This window comes from Echinops telfairi, unplaced genomic scaffold, assembly GCF_000313985.2.
Source record: "Echinops telfairi isolate 266 unplaced genomic scaffold, ASM31398v2 ScPeMD7_3533;HRSCAF=4204_0, whole genome shotgun sequence".
NCBI lineage: Eukaryota > Metazoa > Chordata > Mammalia > Afrosoricida > Tenrecidae > Echinops > Echinops telfairi.
This window is the reverse complement of record NW_022107431.1, coordinates 31,749,343-31,763,591: the sequence shown is the minus strand read 5'-3', so window position 1 is coordinate 31,763,591 and position 14,249 is coordinate 31,749,343. Positions and strand designations below refer to the sequence as shown.

General features: G+C 45.0%; 1 protein-coding gene across 4 annotated transcripts in view; it reads right to left on the bottom strand.

Annotated features, from left to right (window-relative positions):
* NHSL1 (NHS like 1) overlaps positions 1-14,249 on the bottom strand; it is a 185,115-nt gene that overhangs the window by 19,499 nt on the left and 151,367 nt on the right. For 2 of the 4 annotated variants that reach the window (XM_045294383.1, XM_045294380.1), the window contains exon 4: positions 8,750-8,942. In XM_045294383.1, coding sequence (XP_045150318.1) covers positions 8,750-8,942 — 193 coding nt within the window. Of the gene's footprint in view, positions 1-4,414; positions 4,547-8,749; positions 8,943-9,057; positions 9,353-14,249 lie in introns of those variants that run through there. The other 2 variants (XM_045294382.1, XM_045294381.1) reach the window with 2 other exon arrangements.

Sequence of the window (14,249 nt, the reverse complement as noted above, 5' to 3'; positions counted from 1 at the left end):
CTGATACCAAGGGCTCAAGTAGAAAGCACATGTTTTGAGAATGATGATGGCAACAAATGTACCAATGTGCTTGGCACAATGGATTGTGGATTGTGATAAGAGTTGTACGAGTCCCCAATAAAATAATTTAAATTTTAAAAAAAAGAAAAGAATTTTATGGTTGGGGGGTCACCACAACATGAGGAACTGTATTAAAGGGTCGCGGCATTAGGAAGGTTGAGAACCACGGCTCTAGGTGATAGCTAATTAATTGGTTGAACTAATTGATATTAATATATTCCATATGTGATCAATAAATTAATCACTTATTACAACACTCAGTTAACATTTATAATTTACCTTGGTCTTTAAAGAGATGTGCCTTTACCCAAGGAAGTGACTTTATGGATAGGCACTAGAGACCCTTTGGAAGATAACAAGATTGATGGTTTGGGGTGGATCATGCTTGGTACAGTGGGTCAGCGATAGAGAAGGAGAAACTCAACAAGATCGATTGACCCAGTTGGCCATTGTATGAATTCGTTTGGTTGTTCATAGGGTCTCTGAGTCAGAACCAAATCACTGGCACTTGAAAATGTTTGAAACAGCGGATGAAATATTAGAGCAATACAGAACAAGGGATTACTGCCCAGTTTAAAGAGGTATGTCAGAGTTATATGGTTTTACTGTACTGACTAGTGTTGCTCAGCAAAAACTCTTCGGAGGACTGTAAAAAGAAACACATGCTATCAGGATGGAAGGTTTACTAACAACCTGCAATATCCAGATGACACCACCTCGTTTGCGGAAAGTGAGCAGAAGCTGAAGCTCTTGATGAAAATCAAAGACTGCAGCCTTCCGGGTGGAGTGCAACTCAATGTAAAGAAATCCAAAATGCTCACAAACGGACCAGTAGATAGCCTCATGGTTCCAGGGGCAGCGGATTACTTCAGATGACTCTTCTAGACAAAGGCTCTGTAACTCCCACCAAAGGACCATTGCCCGTGTGGGTCTGAGTAAGAAGGTGGGGGAGTGGGGGCGGCAATGATGGGACTCACTAGGGAGTAGACATTAACAGGATTCACTGGAATGCTAACCTGCTGGGTATAACGTGAACCCTTTGGGAAGCAGGTGGCAAAATATCACTACCAGCAAGAGCCAGCAGTGGCGTGCCTCATCTGGACCCCAAGAACTGTACACAGCGAACCTTCTAGATCCAGAAGATGGCTCTGACATCAGAGGTGTAGCAGAAGAGCGGCAACATAATCAGGAACCAAAGCATGAGTTAGCGGTGGACTTCCCCCGAGCAAGTGAAACAGTGCTTTGAAGCAGGAAGCTGGCTTGCAGAGTTCGGTGCCTCTGGGCACTTTTTGGCGGCGCTGGGTTGCTGACCTACAGAGCGTGAGCCCAGTGACTTCAGGCTGAGCATTGACGAGCAGCCCCAAGCGAACGTCCTAACATGTCTGGCTGAACACTGTCTCCTGAACATTTCTCACCTGTGTTGTAATTTGTTAACTTCTTTAATAAACCCCGTAATAACACACACTATCTGAACGGTCTGTGTAGCCATTCCAATACATCCTCAAACTCAGTAGCTGAAAAAGAATAGAATGTCGTATATGATAGAAGAGAGATAAATGGGGAGACGACTGATGCTGTCAAGGATTCTGTGGAAGTAGCTGTCACGGGACCAAATGATGAATGTCTGCACTGCACATAGCTGCACAAGACTTCTTTCAAACTTTGAAAGGCAAGGATGTCACTTTGAGGACTTAGGTGTGCCTGACCCAAACCATGGCATGTTCAATGACTTCATCTGCCACTTAAAGCTGGGAAATTAATATGGAAGACTGGGGGGAAATTGCTATGTTTGAGTTATGGTGTTGGTGATGCTTCCTCAAAGTACCATAGACTGCCGTAAGAACAAACAAATCTATCAAGTTAGGAACCTCTCCAGAAGGCGCCTTACAAATGGGGATGGTCACTTCACCTCAGGGGTTTTGGACACATCATCAGAAGAGACCAGTCCTTGGAAGAGGGCATCACATGCTTGGTAGAGTGGAGGGGCAGCGGAAAAAGGTTGACCTCCAGGAGGTGGATTGCCAGTGTGGTTACAATGGGCTCAAACAGAACAACAATTGTGCAGATGGTGCAAGAGGGGAGGAGAGTGCTCAATGTCGCTATGAATATGAATCGGCTTGATGGCACCTAAGGACAGCAGCAGCACCCAAGGACATACGCCAAAGACAGATTTCATAAATCCCGTGGAAGCACTTGGCTTGTGTTTCTAAAACACCCTTATGCGCATGTGCATTAAGAAAACACTTGTAAATCATCTGGATCACTGGAGCTTTTTACTGAGGCCCAAGGCAGGGCATCACAGAGTGCCATGTTAGTAGAACAAATTGTTCTTGCGTTGAGGGAGTACTTGAGTGGAGGCCCAATGTCCAACTGCTACCATAATACTTTATAAATAAATATATGTACATATCTTTATCCCTGTCACTGTATATAAATGTATTTACATAAATACATGTACATATATTTAGACCTCTATAACTCTCCTATGCCTCCCAGTTCTTTCCTCTATTTCCTTTTACTTTCCTCCTGTCCCACTATCATGTTCGGCCTTCATTCGGGTTTTGGTAATTCCTCTCAACTACATTGTCCTTAATCGAGCCCCACTCCCACCCCCAAGCATCCTATGCCCTCCTTGTCATCAATTTTAGATCACTTATTCTTCCCTTGTCCCTGAGTTTGTTGGCACCCTGCTCCTGTTCCCTGATCTCTCCCTCTCCTGTGTTCCCCCGGAACTGTCGCTCCCACTGTTCTCTCCTCCGGATTGTCCAGATAGACATGTGTACACAATAATATGTGTAAAACAAAGCAGAATAAAACATAACAAAAAAGACAAAAATAAATCAATATTTAAATCAATATTCCATGGGGGATGTTTTTAATCACCCATTTTCTAGTGGGCAATTGAGCCCCTAACTGTTTATGTCACTCAGGGATTCCAGACCTACATGTCTTCAAAAGTGAATTAAAATATACCAGGTAGTCATCTGGCATTTTCTACACAGAATTGAGAACAAATAGGCCAATTTCTAAGGAAGATATTAAATTCTCGTCAATAATTAAAACAGTAATTACATCTATAGTAGGACCAGGTACCTAAGTATTTCAAATTCCCAAACACCAAACCCACTAGACATTGAGCCCATTTAGATTCCTAGTGCCTCTACGGGAGCCCTGGTGGCGTAGTGGTTATGCGCTGGGCTGCTAACAGCAAGGTCAGCAATTCAAAACCACCAGCCCCTCCTCGGGAGAAAGATGGGACTTTCTACTCTCTGCAGGAGTTAGTCTCAGAAACTCAGAGCTCGTTCCACCCTGTCCAATGGTCTTGCTATGAGTTGGCATTGAGTTTGGTGGTTTTGTTTTGAGGGAGTGACTCTGGAGGGCAGAGAACTACTTCCTAGGGTTTACGAAACTTCATGCAAGCAGACAGTCTTCTCTTTCTCCAGAGGAACGAGGACTAGCGGTGGTTTTCAAAACTGCCAACCACAGGGTTGATAGCCCGGTGCTTCACCCACTGTGCCACCAAGGCTGCTGACTCAGTGCTCCATGTGAACTCGTTCATTTAATCCGCAAACAATCCTCCGAGGCAGGCTCTATGAGTCAGCTAAGAGACTTGTAGCAGCGGAGTGACCTGTTTGAGGTCACCCAGAGTGAGTGGCGGTCCTGCGCCAGAGCCCCTGAGCCACCAAGCCACGTGGCCTCTGCACTCCACAAAGAATCGTGGAGAGAAAGTTACTAATGAAAGAGAGAGGAAGCAAAATGCAGAGGTGAGCAAGGACTAACAGTCCTCTTCACTGGACCCCCGATCTGTGTTCCTCGTGCTTAGCACCAGCTGACAAACACAGACACAAAATGCTAGGGGGCTGCCACACTGGACGTGCGTGAAGGCAATATGGAGCACACATGTGAGGGATATGTTCGTCTAGTCATACGCATGCATCTTGCTAGGCTGCAGCCTCTACCAGCAGTGCCAGTCTAACCAGCAGACCCCACTCTCAGAATCTGGAGTCCTAAAGGGAGTTCTCCCATTCTTGGAAACTTATGATCAAAATGAGAACGAAGGTTAATTGCAGAAATACCCAGTGCTCGAGGAACACAGTGATGACGTCAACTATCAATGTCTAACCTCCCAGCTGATAGTTTTTCTACAAGCTTCCCACCCTCCCCTGACTTCTCATTTAAATTCAACAAATCATCTCCACACATTGTTATGGTTTGCAGCCCAGGCCTCATTTAGCTACGAAGCTGGGCCCCCATGGCTATCAGAATGTACAGATGTTATCAGTGCCAGAGTGAGGTGAGCAGTCATGCAGGGCAGCAGTGAAGGGCAGCAGAGCACAGTTCTGAGCAGCCATACCTAGCTCCTTCTGTATGTCGTCAGGCACTCCCGTAATAGTCTTTCTCCTTTTGACTTTCTTCGGTCGTCTTACCAGTGTGTCTGTGTAAATTAGAGACCGCCGAAGGCTGGCCTGGCGATCGAAATTCTCCCCTAGTGCAGAGTAGTAGAACAAGCAAAGCCAGGTTACTTCCAAGCAAGCTGAAACCATGCGCTGTCTTCCAGAAGCTTGTTTGAAATGACACGAAGGTATTAATCATGAGGTTAGCCAGTCATGTGGTGGTGGTGGTGGTGGTGATGGGTGCTAAAGGCCAACAACAGAAGAAGAAAGCACATTCCCATCATAAGGCCGTTTTCCAGATTTCTGTGAGCGTGTCCGCCCCAAGACGGCACTGAGGTCTCACTTCAGATGAGTCAGAGGAGTGAGTGCGAATCTGTTAATCACACACCAGAAGGGTGACTCTGGGCTATTTGAACGATGGAGGATGGTGGCCGTTGTCAGCATACCTCTATGTCCGCGTGTGTCTAGCGGTGGCGGTGGATGGATTGGATTTGCGCCAACACACAGAGACCAGGAGAACAGCTTGGTCTATGGGATGAAATGAAAACTATGCAGAGTTCTGGGATGAAGAGCTTTTGTTCTTTCCAGCAAGGAGGTGGGCAATCTGGATGAACCATGGTCATTTTCACGGTGTGAAAAACACCTATCACAAACAAAACAGCCTTATAATGACAACGTGCTTTCATCGCAACGAGACCCAGTAGCACAGCTGGGGTTAAAACCAGACTATGTGCTGCTGGCTGCTTGACAATCCCCATTTTAACGTTGGGGTTAAGCCAGAGAGTTCAGGTGATCTGGAAATCAAACCCAGGCCGCTATGTCCAAAGGGTCCTTTTTCCTTTCCTACGGGATCAGCTTGTGTGATGAACACATCATGAGAAATCATAACAAGAGTCATGTGTGCAAGCTTAGCTACTGATCTGTGTTAAATGATGTGTTAAATTCATTAAAGACAGCTTTGCAACACTGGCTTTCTTAAAAAAGAAAAAAAGGTCAGATTTTAATTTTTTTCGAGAGCGCTCTGTGGGTGTGTACACAGACATAGACCCCGATCTCACACCCAGGACACTCTCGTGTAGTAAGTGAAGTGCAAAAACACTCACTCTTTTTCACAAGGACGGTTTACATACAACATAGCTTCTGTTTTAAGATGTTGGAAATAGAACTTTCTCCAAGCAAAACAGGATAAAACAATCTGAAATGGTCAACACTCTTCTGAAGAACAATCTTTCTTTTTTTTTTTTTTTTGAACAATCTTTCAAAGATGCTTGCAAACTTAACGCATGCTTGCAAATTTGTCCACAATGGGGGAGGGGGGAGTAGAAATGACCCAGAGAGACAAGACCCTGAGGCCCAGAGGGCACCATCACCACGGTCACTGGGTCAGTATGGGCAGTGGCTGAATGGCAAGTTAGGGGCAAGTGATGGCTTCAAAGGTCCATTAGTCTCTGCCTTAAAGGAAAACATAATGTCTTCTGTTAAGAAATTAAGAAGGAGGGAGGGGGGTGACACTGGTAGGAAGTTGCTTTGAGTCTCCAGCTGTGGTTCCTAAAGGACAGAAAAGATCAAGCCACCCACGCACCAAGGAATTAGGAAGCAAACCATGAGATGAGCAGCTAAGACATTGAGCGCTGAAGCCGCCCAACTCTCCCTGCTTGCTTCATGACCTAGAAAACAGGCCTCCCCTGTGCTTGAGGGAAGGACTCGTGCCTGTATCCCCATGGCCTTCAGCTCAACACCTGGCCTCAATCCTACCTACTGACTTGAAAGGAATTTAATTGTTTCATTGCACTGAATCAGGGCTTCGCCGGTCATGGCCACTCTTTCAAATGTGCTAGCTAGCTCAAACTTCAGTACAAAACCAGTTCGTGAGACCTGTTTCCGTCGGCTTCCCCACGGCCTTTCCAGGTGGAAGAGCTGCTACCTTATGTGGCAAAGGTGGGAGCAATCTTGCATGTCAATACATTTTGTTTCACACAGTTTCCGCTCGTCCTCACCTGTTAAGATTACATTGACTTCCCACAGGATTTCTAACCTAAAGGAATCACAGCCATCTTTAAGCCAGCAGTAACCTATGTTTGGCGTTCTCAAGTTATGCCTGGGGAGGGAGCTTCACTCTGACTTTAAAATAATATATCTCTTGATATTTTTCCTGCTGAACCTTCTGGGACATCACAGTACAGCATTAGTGCTCATCAAAATAAATGAGCACATGCCAATCCCCTCTGCAGGAAGCCACCTTTTTATTTCACAAAGGTTTGAGCTGTAAAAATGTGCAATGTGCAGGAAATGGTATAACCTCTGTCTGTTCAACCACCTGCACTGACATTTGTATGTTTAATGTTCTTGTGTCCTGAAATATCAGACACATTAGTCCCTTTGGGAGACAATGTGTGTGTACCTAGAGATAGAGAAAATGGATCAAGACATGTACATTAGACCTAATTTCTACATTTCTGTAAACTGTTAGTAAATCAAAATCTAACTGCAGTTTGACATAATGGATATTGCTCATTTGTTTGTCATTCATCGTCTCCTTTTAAGCTTTATGCAATTATGTTTAACATGTGCAAACCCACCCTGTGTGATTTGGATCCACCTCGTCATCAAACAGAGAATTAAAACTCAAAAGAAATGCCATGCTCCGTGAGGAGCATGTCCATCATCACAAATAATCCGGTATCCTTGAATCTCTAGTTTTTCTATTTTAAACACCCTAATCCCATGGTAATTCATTTTACTTTACTTACATTAAGGGTTATCACATTTCACGGCACAATCTTGTTATATTATTTCTGAGGCACTTAATCAAACATAATGTAATTACACTGCTGCATTTACTCAATCAAATAATATAACTGATGTTCTTATAGGAAATATGTGCCCATTTATTTAGTACAGCGATAAAGAACAAACCTTGTTCTAGAACACAGCTACAAAAGAGCTATAATCTTTAGAATAGAATGTGATTACATTTGAAAGTTCAGCATTGTTATTCGGAATGCAAATGGATTAAAATGCCATGATTTCTTTAAGGCTTAGGAAAGATGCACATGGAATTTAAAATACGTGATGCACTTATTTATGAAAATGTCTACAGAATTCAAGAGCGAGTTTTAAAGTTAATTTTTAAATAGCTTACAATTTGTTTTTTAATAAAACGTTATTAACTACTAAAATGCTATTCACCCCTTCCAAGCTCATCCAAGCCATGGCAAACAGCAACCAGTGTCCACCAGCAGTTGCAGGAATGCTGTCACCTTTTTCTAGTGAAAATGTACCCTACCTGAGCTCCTGACATTTTTAGGTTCTGGACCAATGGGCCATCTTCTGTGTGGACTGATGATGAAGGATGGCTATTAGTAATCTATGTCTCAGGCTGAAGCTCTAAATTCTAAACACGTGTAATTTGAATTTCGTACACTGTACAAATTGTTAGCCCAAACCCTTTTCCGGGCGGTGGACATGACAAAGTAGAGCCAGGTTTCCATCTTCTCACAGCGCGTCTCAGTCTGTGAAAGGTCATCTTTGAGCGGTCTGTCCTTTGTTACCATGAATCATCACAGGTGATTCAAGACTGAGGATGGGACTACCAAAGACCCTGAATCTCAGGCTTGGCAACTGCCAGCTGACGTGGTTCTAAAAATGTAATATTCTGAATGAATGACTTTTTACTTGGTGATTCTAGAATTCTAATATTGGGTATCAAAATGTAAGTGTGCCATTGTCTTACATCTTTTAAGTAATGTTGTTATATGGTCATATTGTTACTTCACTTAGTATTTTCCTGGCATGCAATTTTTTCCATTTTTCTACTTGAGAAAAGTAAGAAAATCTATCATCTGGAAACATCACAAATCTATTACCTAATTATTTATTTAGATTTCTGAATATTACTTAAAATAACAACCCCCCCAAAAAAAGAGAAATATTTCTCAGATCAAGATTTAGAAAATGTTCATATGCAACATTATGAATCTTTTTTTAAAACAAATTAATATTTTTTAAAGATAGATGCATGAATCCTCAAATTCTCTGACACAAAGCTTTGGTTATAGAAAGCTGGCCATAGATCACTGAGTGGATCCATTTAGTTTTCTAATCTCACAAGCAATATACAAATTACACAGATGCAACACATATGTTTTAGCATGGCCTTCCTTACACACAGGTCATGAAACTGGACCACAGCTATTTTTCTTTGATGTGCAAATGCAACTCCCAAAGCATGTAACAGCCAACAGTCCCAGTCCCTCTCCAAGTACCTTCGGACCCTGTCTGCATAGAAAGCGTACCTGTCACGTTGATAGGAATCACATCTGCCTGGACTATCTGGGCTTGTTGCCGCATCTTCTCCTCTGGGGTTGGCAGCGGAAGTGACTTGGTCCAGTTCGTGTGAGTGTGAAGGTCGGAGAAGTCACCTGAAGTGGGCGTTTTAGGTCTCCTGATGGAAATATGCCTTTCCTCCTCCGAGGATGAGACAGAACACTACAGGGGGGATAAGAAAGAAAAGCCCACCAAGGTAAATTGATGATAGGTACATTCGAAAAACACATTACTTGTAAACAACACGGAAGATTAAAATCAAGCCCAAATCAGTCACCTTCAGAACAAGCAGCAATGACTGTCGAGGAAGTGGTTTGTCATCTTGAATGGGACCCATCACACGGGACTCACGCAGGCCTAAAGCGCTAAGCCTTGAGCCTAGCAAAGGCCTTGCCGATCCACACAATCTTGTAAGCCCTCCGCGTTCTTCTTGCACGTCTTGTGGTCAGGAAGCATGTGGATTTACTCTGGCATTAGAAGCCCCGAGAGCCAGCAGAAGTCCTGACAGGCATCATGCCCACTTCTATTCTTATTAAAATTTCGGTTTTTGCTCCAAGTAATTTCTAGCTCCAATCGGACAGCCTTTAGGCTCTGACCCGGAGGGACATTTCTAAAATGAAACCGCTGTTTGTTGCTGGACTATTTATACTTTTCTGAAACCACTTATATGGTGGTGCGGGGGGTTGGGGTGGTGGTGAAATCAGTGTGAAATTGTTAAACTCTAAGAAGCTGACGACAGCTCTGTGCTGAGCCTTATCAGAATTCCATGGGAACATTTCGAGCCGTGTCTGTTTTGATACAGATTAACATTCTCCCTGAAGGGCCCTTCTTCAATGCTTTTCTTCCCATACCACCTTCAAACGTGTACCCAAGAAAGCTGTTTCGGCAAGCATTTTACCACGGGCGTGATTCACCATAGGCCCACTGCAGCTGGCTCTGTAACAAGGAATCGCAGGGCTCAAAACTTGGTCTGCTCAGAAATCAACATCGCAACAGAGGGTGGGGGTGGGGTGGGGGCTTTGGTGGGGAAACGGCAGTGAATAATACACAATAAATACACAATAAATAAATGGGCTGCCACTTCACGGAAGCCCTTGCTGATAGAAATCAAGACTGCAGCCTTCAGGCTGGACTGCAACTCAGGGCAAACAAACACAACAAATCCTTACAGCTAGACCAATAGACATCATTATAATAGATGGGGTGGGGGGGCAGTTAAGGCTTTCATTTTACTTGGATCCACAATCAATGCTCACAGGGGAAGCAGCAGCCAAGAAGTCAAGGGATGCATGGCATCGGAACATTCTGCTACGTGAGACTGCTTTGCAGTGTGAAGGAGCACCAATACGGCTTTCAGGAGGCAGGTATACCTGTCCTGAACCAGAGTAACGTGTTCTCAGTCACTTCATATGCACGCAAATGATGAGGAAGGTATAAGGACAGCCAAGGAAGAACTGATGTCTTTGAATGAAGCTGCTGGTAAGGAATATTGAAAGTACCGCTGCCTGCCCAACCAACAAAGCCTTGAAAGAACGGACAGAGTGCGCCTTAGACACGAGGCTGGTGAGGCTTTGCCCACTTACTTTGGACAGGTTACGAGGAGATACCAGCCCCAGGAAAAGGACATCATGTTTGGTCCAGTAGCGGTCAGAAGAAAAGGAGCTGCCCTGACCCAGAGGCAGCAGCAATGGGCTCAAATACACTAACTGCGAGCACAGCACAGGACTGGGCAGTGGGTTCCACTGGACCTTGGGTTCTGATGAGTCAGAACTGACTCGCTGGCCCTGAACCGCTGATGAAAATAAGGCATTGGAAAAAAGAGCTTAACTGGAGAACAAAAGCTCAGTGAATCTCCCCAAAGGGCACATTGGTACCCCTAGTCTCCCACTCACCAAACGAGGGTCACGGCTAGGCTGGCTTTGAAGACCTCAGCTTAGTTCTGCCGTATTTGAACTTTATATAAAAGGAATCATGCCGTACATTCTGACTGCTTTCCCTCAACATTATGTTTGGGTTTTTTTTTTCTACTTCCGAAGAGTATGGTTTGGTGCCTCTCTGGACTTATTGCATATTTCTACGAGGACACAGGTTAAAAACAAGAAACAAAACCCCCAAGCTTGTGCGAGGTCAGTTAGGAACGAGTAGAGTCACGGAAGCACTATATTTACTCTGTTACTATGTGAGCTTCACAAGGGACTGCGCACGAGCTCAGGAATGGTTTAGGGTTGGGATAATGCCCTACACTAAGAATTTAAGAGACTTGAGTCGATTTATTCTACCCTTGAGCATGCACGTGGTCTTGAGCTGGTCCTGAGTCCCTGCAAAATGGGGCTCTTCTTTCTGCCCATCTTGTCTACCCCACAGGGTCACTGTTAGGATCGTAAGAGGTCATCCAGATGGGAAGGCTTACAATGGTGAAATAGCCAGGTGGCTAAAATTCCCATGTGGGGTCACTGACAACAACAAAATCATGAATCCAAAACAAGTACCTGTTTTGTTTGTGTTTTCCACTTTCACCCAAAGGTGGGAGATAATAAACGCAAAGTGGACATAAAGATAGCAAAGAAAAGATATAACCAGATATCGCCATAGATGTTTCACTGCCTACTTCTCATACACACAGCATGTAAACTAATTTCTTTCCCACCCAAGAAAAATGTGGACACTGTTTGTAACTAAACGGATAGATAAACTCAACTGATACCAAACTCTGCCATTGGCATCTTATCATGAAAGAAAATCCCACTGCGGCCATGAGCATACGATGAAATTCTGGTCGACCTCTTACAACTCAAATGGACCCTTAGAAGACAATCAGAGCAATGGTGTGGTCAGTAGCAGCAGCCAAACCACACTGGGGTAGAAGGAAGTCTTGCCAGCTTTGTCTCAGTTGTGACACTGCTGCTCCACTTGACTGGCAGCACATCTTCTCGGCCCTAACATTACGCGAGGAAGCCTGGTGGCAAAGGGCTGGGCTGCTAGCCACATGCCAACAGTTCTGCACCACCAGCTAGTCTGCCCGAGAACGACGAGGCTTTCTGCTCTCCTAAAAATGGGCAGTCCCAGAAACCATGGTGGCTGTGCCACCCCGTCACCTACAGGGTCAGTAAGAACCAGAAGGGACTCAATGGCAATGAGTGGTTCGTTTGTTTCTGGTCTTGTTTTGGGGTAGTGATGCGACTTACCCATGAGTTCAGGAGCCCCGGTGGTACAAAGCCCTTAGGGTGCAGATAAACTGCTGTGGAGTAATTCCGCCTGTCGGGCTACCTGTTGGCTGCTAACCATGAGGTCAGCAGTACAAAACCACTAGCCACTCAACACGAGCAAGATGAGGCTTTCCATTCTGAAGCACATCAAGAAGAGTTCTGCAGTCATCACCACGGTTGGTTGTAGAATGGTTTCTTCATTCTTGTACTTATCGTCACTAACTCCCATATCTGACTGTGCCAATAAAATGGTTTTAAAAAGCAGCAATTCCTGAGTTGAGGTAGACCAGAAGGACGAGTGAGGCCTAGCTGAGCAGGACTCCCTGTAACAGTGACAGGGGTGAAGGCAAGGAGTGACGCTATCACAACCATCCTCTCCTTCCACAGTGCCCCGCAGCCATGAACCTACTTTTTCTCTCTTGACAGTGTCAGGATCCACCACTAACTATCACAATGGCACGGTCCTTCATGGGAGCCTCCTTTGCCCCGGGGTGGGCACCAGGGACGGTTCCCGTAGGACCATGATACAGAGAATCCATTTGATAAAATATTCCTTCCCTTCCAGGAAAATTCCTCAGAGAGGCAGGGTACAGATAACGTTCAATGCAAATCGGGCTGTGAAATAACAGCACAGGTTACTGTGGAAAACTGAACAAGTCAGGATGGCTCCCGTCCCTCCCCGTTGATGCTGACAGCAGGGACAGGGTACATTATAATGACTCCATTGCGGTGGCTAGTCAACCGTGTTGGGTGATGCTATTAGCCCTTTAAACTGTCTCTGTGCTTCGGCCCTTGTGACCAGCCCTTGTCCCGTCCTCTCTCACAGTGTTCTTGACCCAGTCGCCAGAAGGGTTCTTCGACATATCAAGTCAGTCACATTGTGTCACTGGCTGCTCCAACCATCCTAAGACCTAACCATGATCTACAAGGGACACCAAGTGGCCCTCCTGTTCCCCTTCTGTCCACACGTTCTACCATTGTTTTTTCAGCCACATCAACCCCCACCTAGCTCTTTGTCAGCCCCAAATGCACCTGAAATGCTCTTTCCTTAGACAACCACATAGAATGATGGAGCATTCTTTTTCTTCAGCTATTGATGTAAGAATACTCTTCTCATTCAGATCCTATCTGATCACCCTATTACAATTTTATCTTTTTCTCCACCTATTTTATCCTCCACCCTTCCTGCTTTCCCCCCCCCTTTAGTATTTACCGCAATCACACATATAGCGTGCTTGTATTGTTTATCTTCTCTCAGGAAAATGGTTTACAGAGGTAAGAGTTTGGGTTTTTTGATTCCCAGCTCACAGATGAATGCCTAGCAAAAAGCAGGCATTCAGTGTCTGATTAATGAATTTTTTAAAATACAAAGGAAGGTCTGTTACCCAGTACTGTTAGTGTTTTATATCAGAATTCCATAGAGAGGTATTTTCAGCAATCTGGTTACAAGAGGCAGAATTTAAGTGTTGGTATGGTAGTCATTTCTTGAGAAGTATCCATACCAGACTAGAGAGCCCTTGTGGTAGAGTGCTGGTTGTGTTGGGGTGCTAACCACAGGATCAGCAGTTCAAACCCACCAATTGTTTCGAGTGAGAAAGATGAGGCGTGCTGCTCCCATAAAGAGTGCCACTCCCAGAAACCCACGAGGCCATTCTACTGTCCTCTCGGAGCCCAGTGGTTCGGAACCAACGCCATGGTGTTGAGACTGGTTTGGTGTTTAGTCCCAAGGAGTCGGAGATTAGAGACATCCCAAAGTCAAGCTTTTCTGAAAGGCTTTTTGCTCCATTTTCACGGAGGTCAACTACCACTGCTCCTCTTCGGATATTCCCTCACAGCCCTGGGTGCCACGTTCCGCTGTTCACAGCCCACAAGAAAGTCACAAAACCTTAAGGAAATGTCTCACGGGATATGGGGGGCTAAGTCCCAAATCCAAAGGTCAGGCAGAGGCGAGCCAAATGCAGGGTCGAGAGCCAGAAGCCAAAACTGTTGGGAAGCAGATCTTGCTTGGACCAAAGCTCAGTCAGGAAGTGGATGTCACAGAAGGGAAGGCTCTGCAGGAGGTGGTTTTGGGTCTTTCAGCTAACCTACCTTCCCCCAGGGAACGAAGGGCGAGACTTTACTCACACTCTCTCGGAAGGAATACACCCTGCCTTCATCCTGTCCATCAGCTTAACACAGAACTCCCTCTAAAAGGGGATGATGGATGCAGGGGAAAGAGGCTAGAATTTACAATATAGCATACCACCAAGGGGACTGTGGCTAG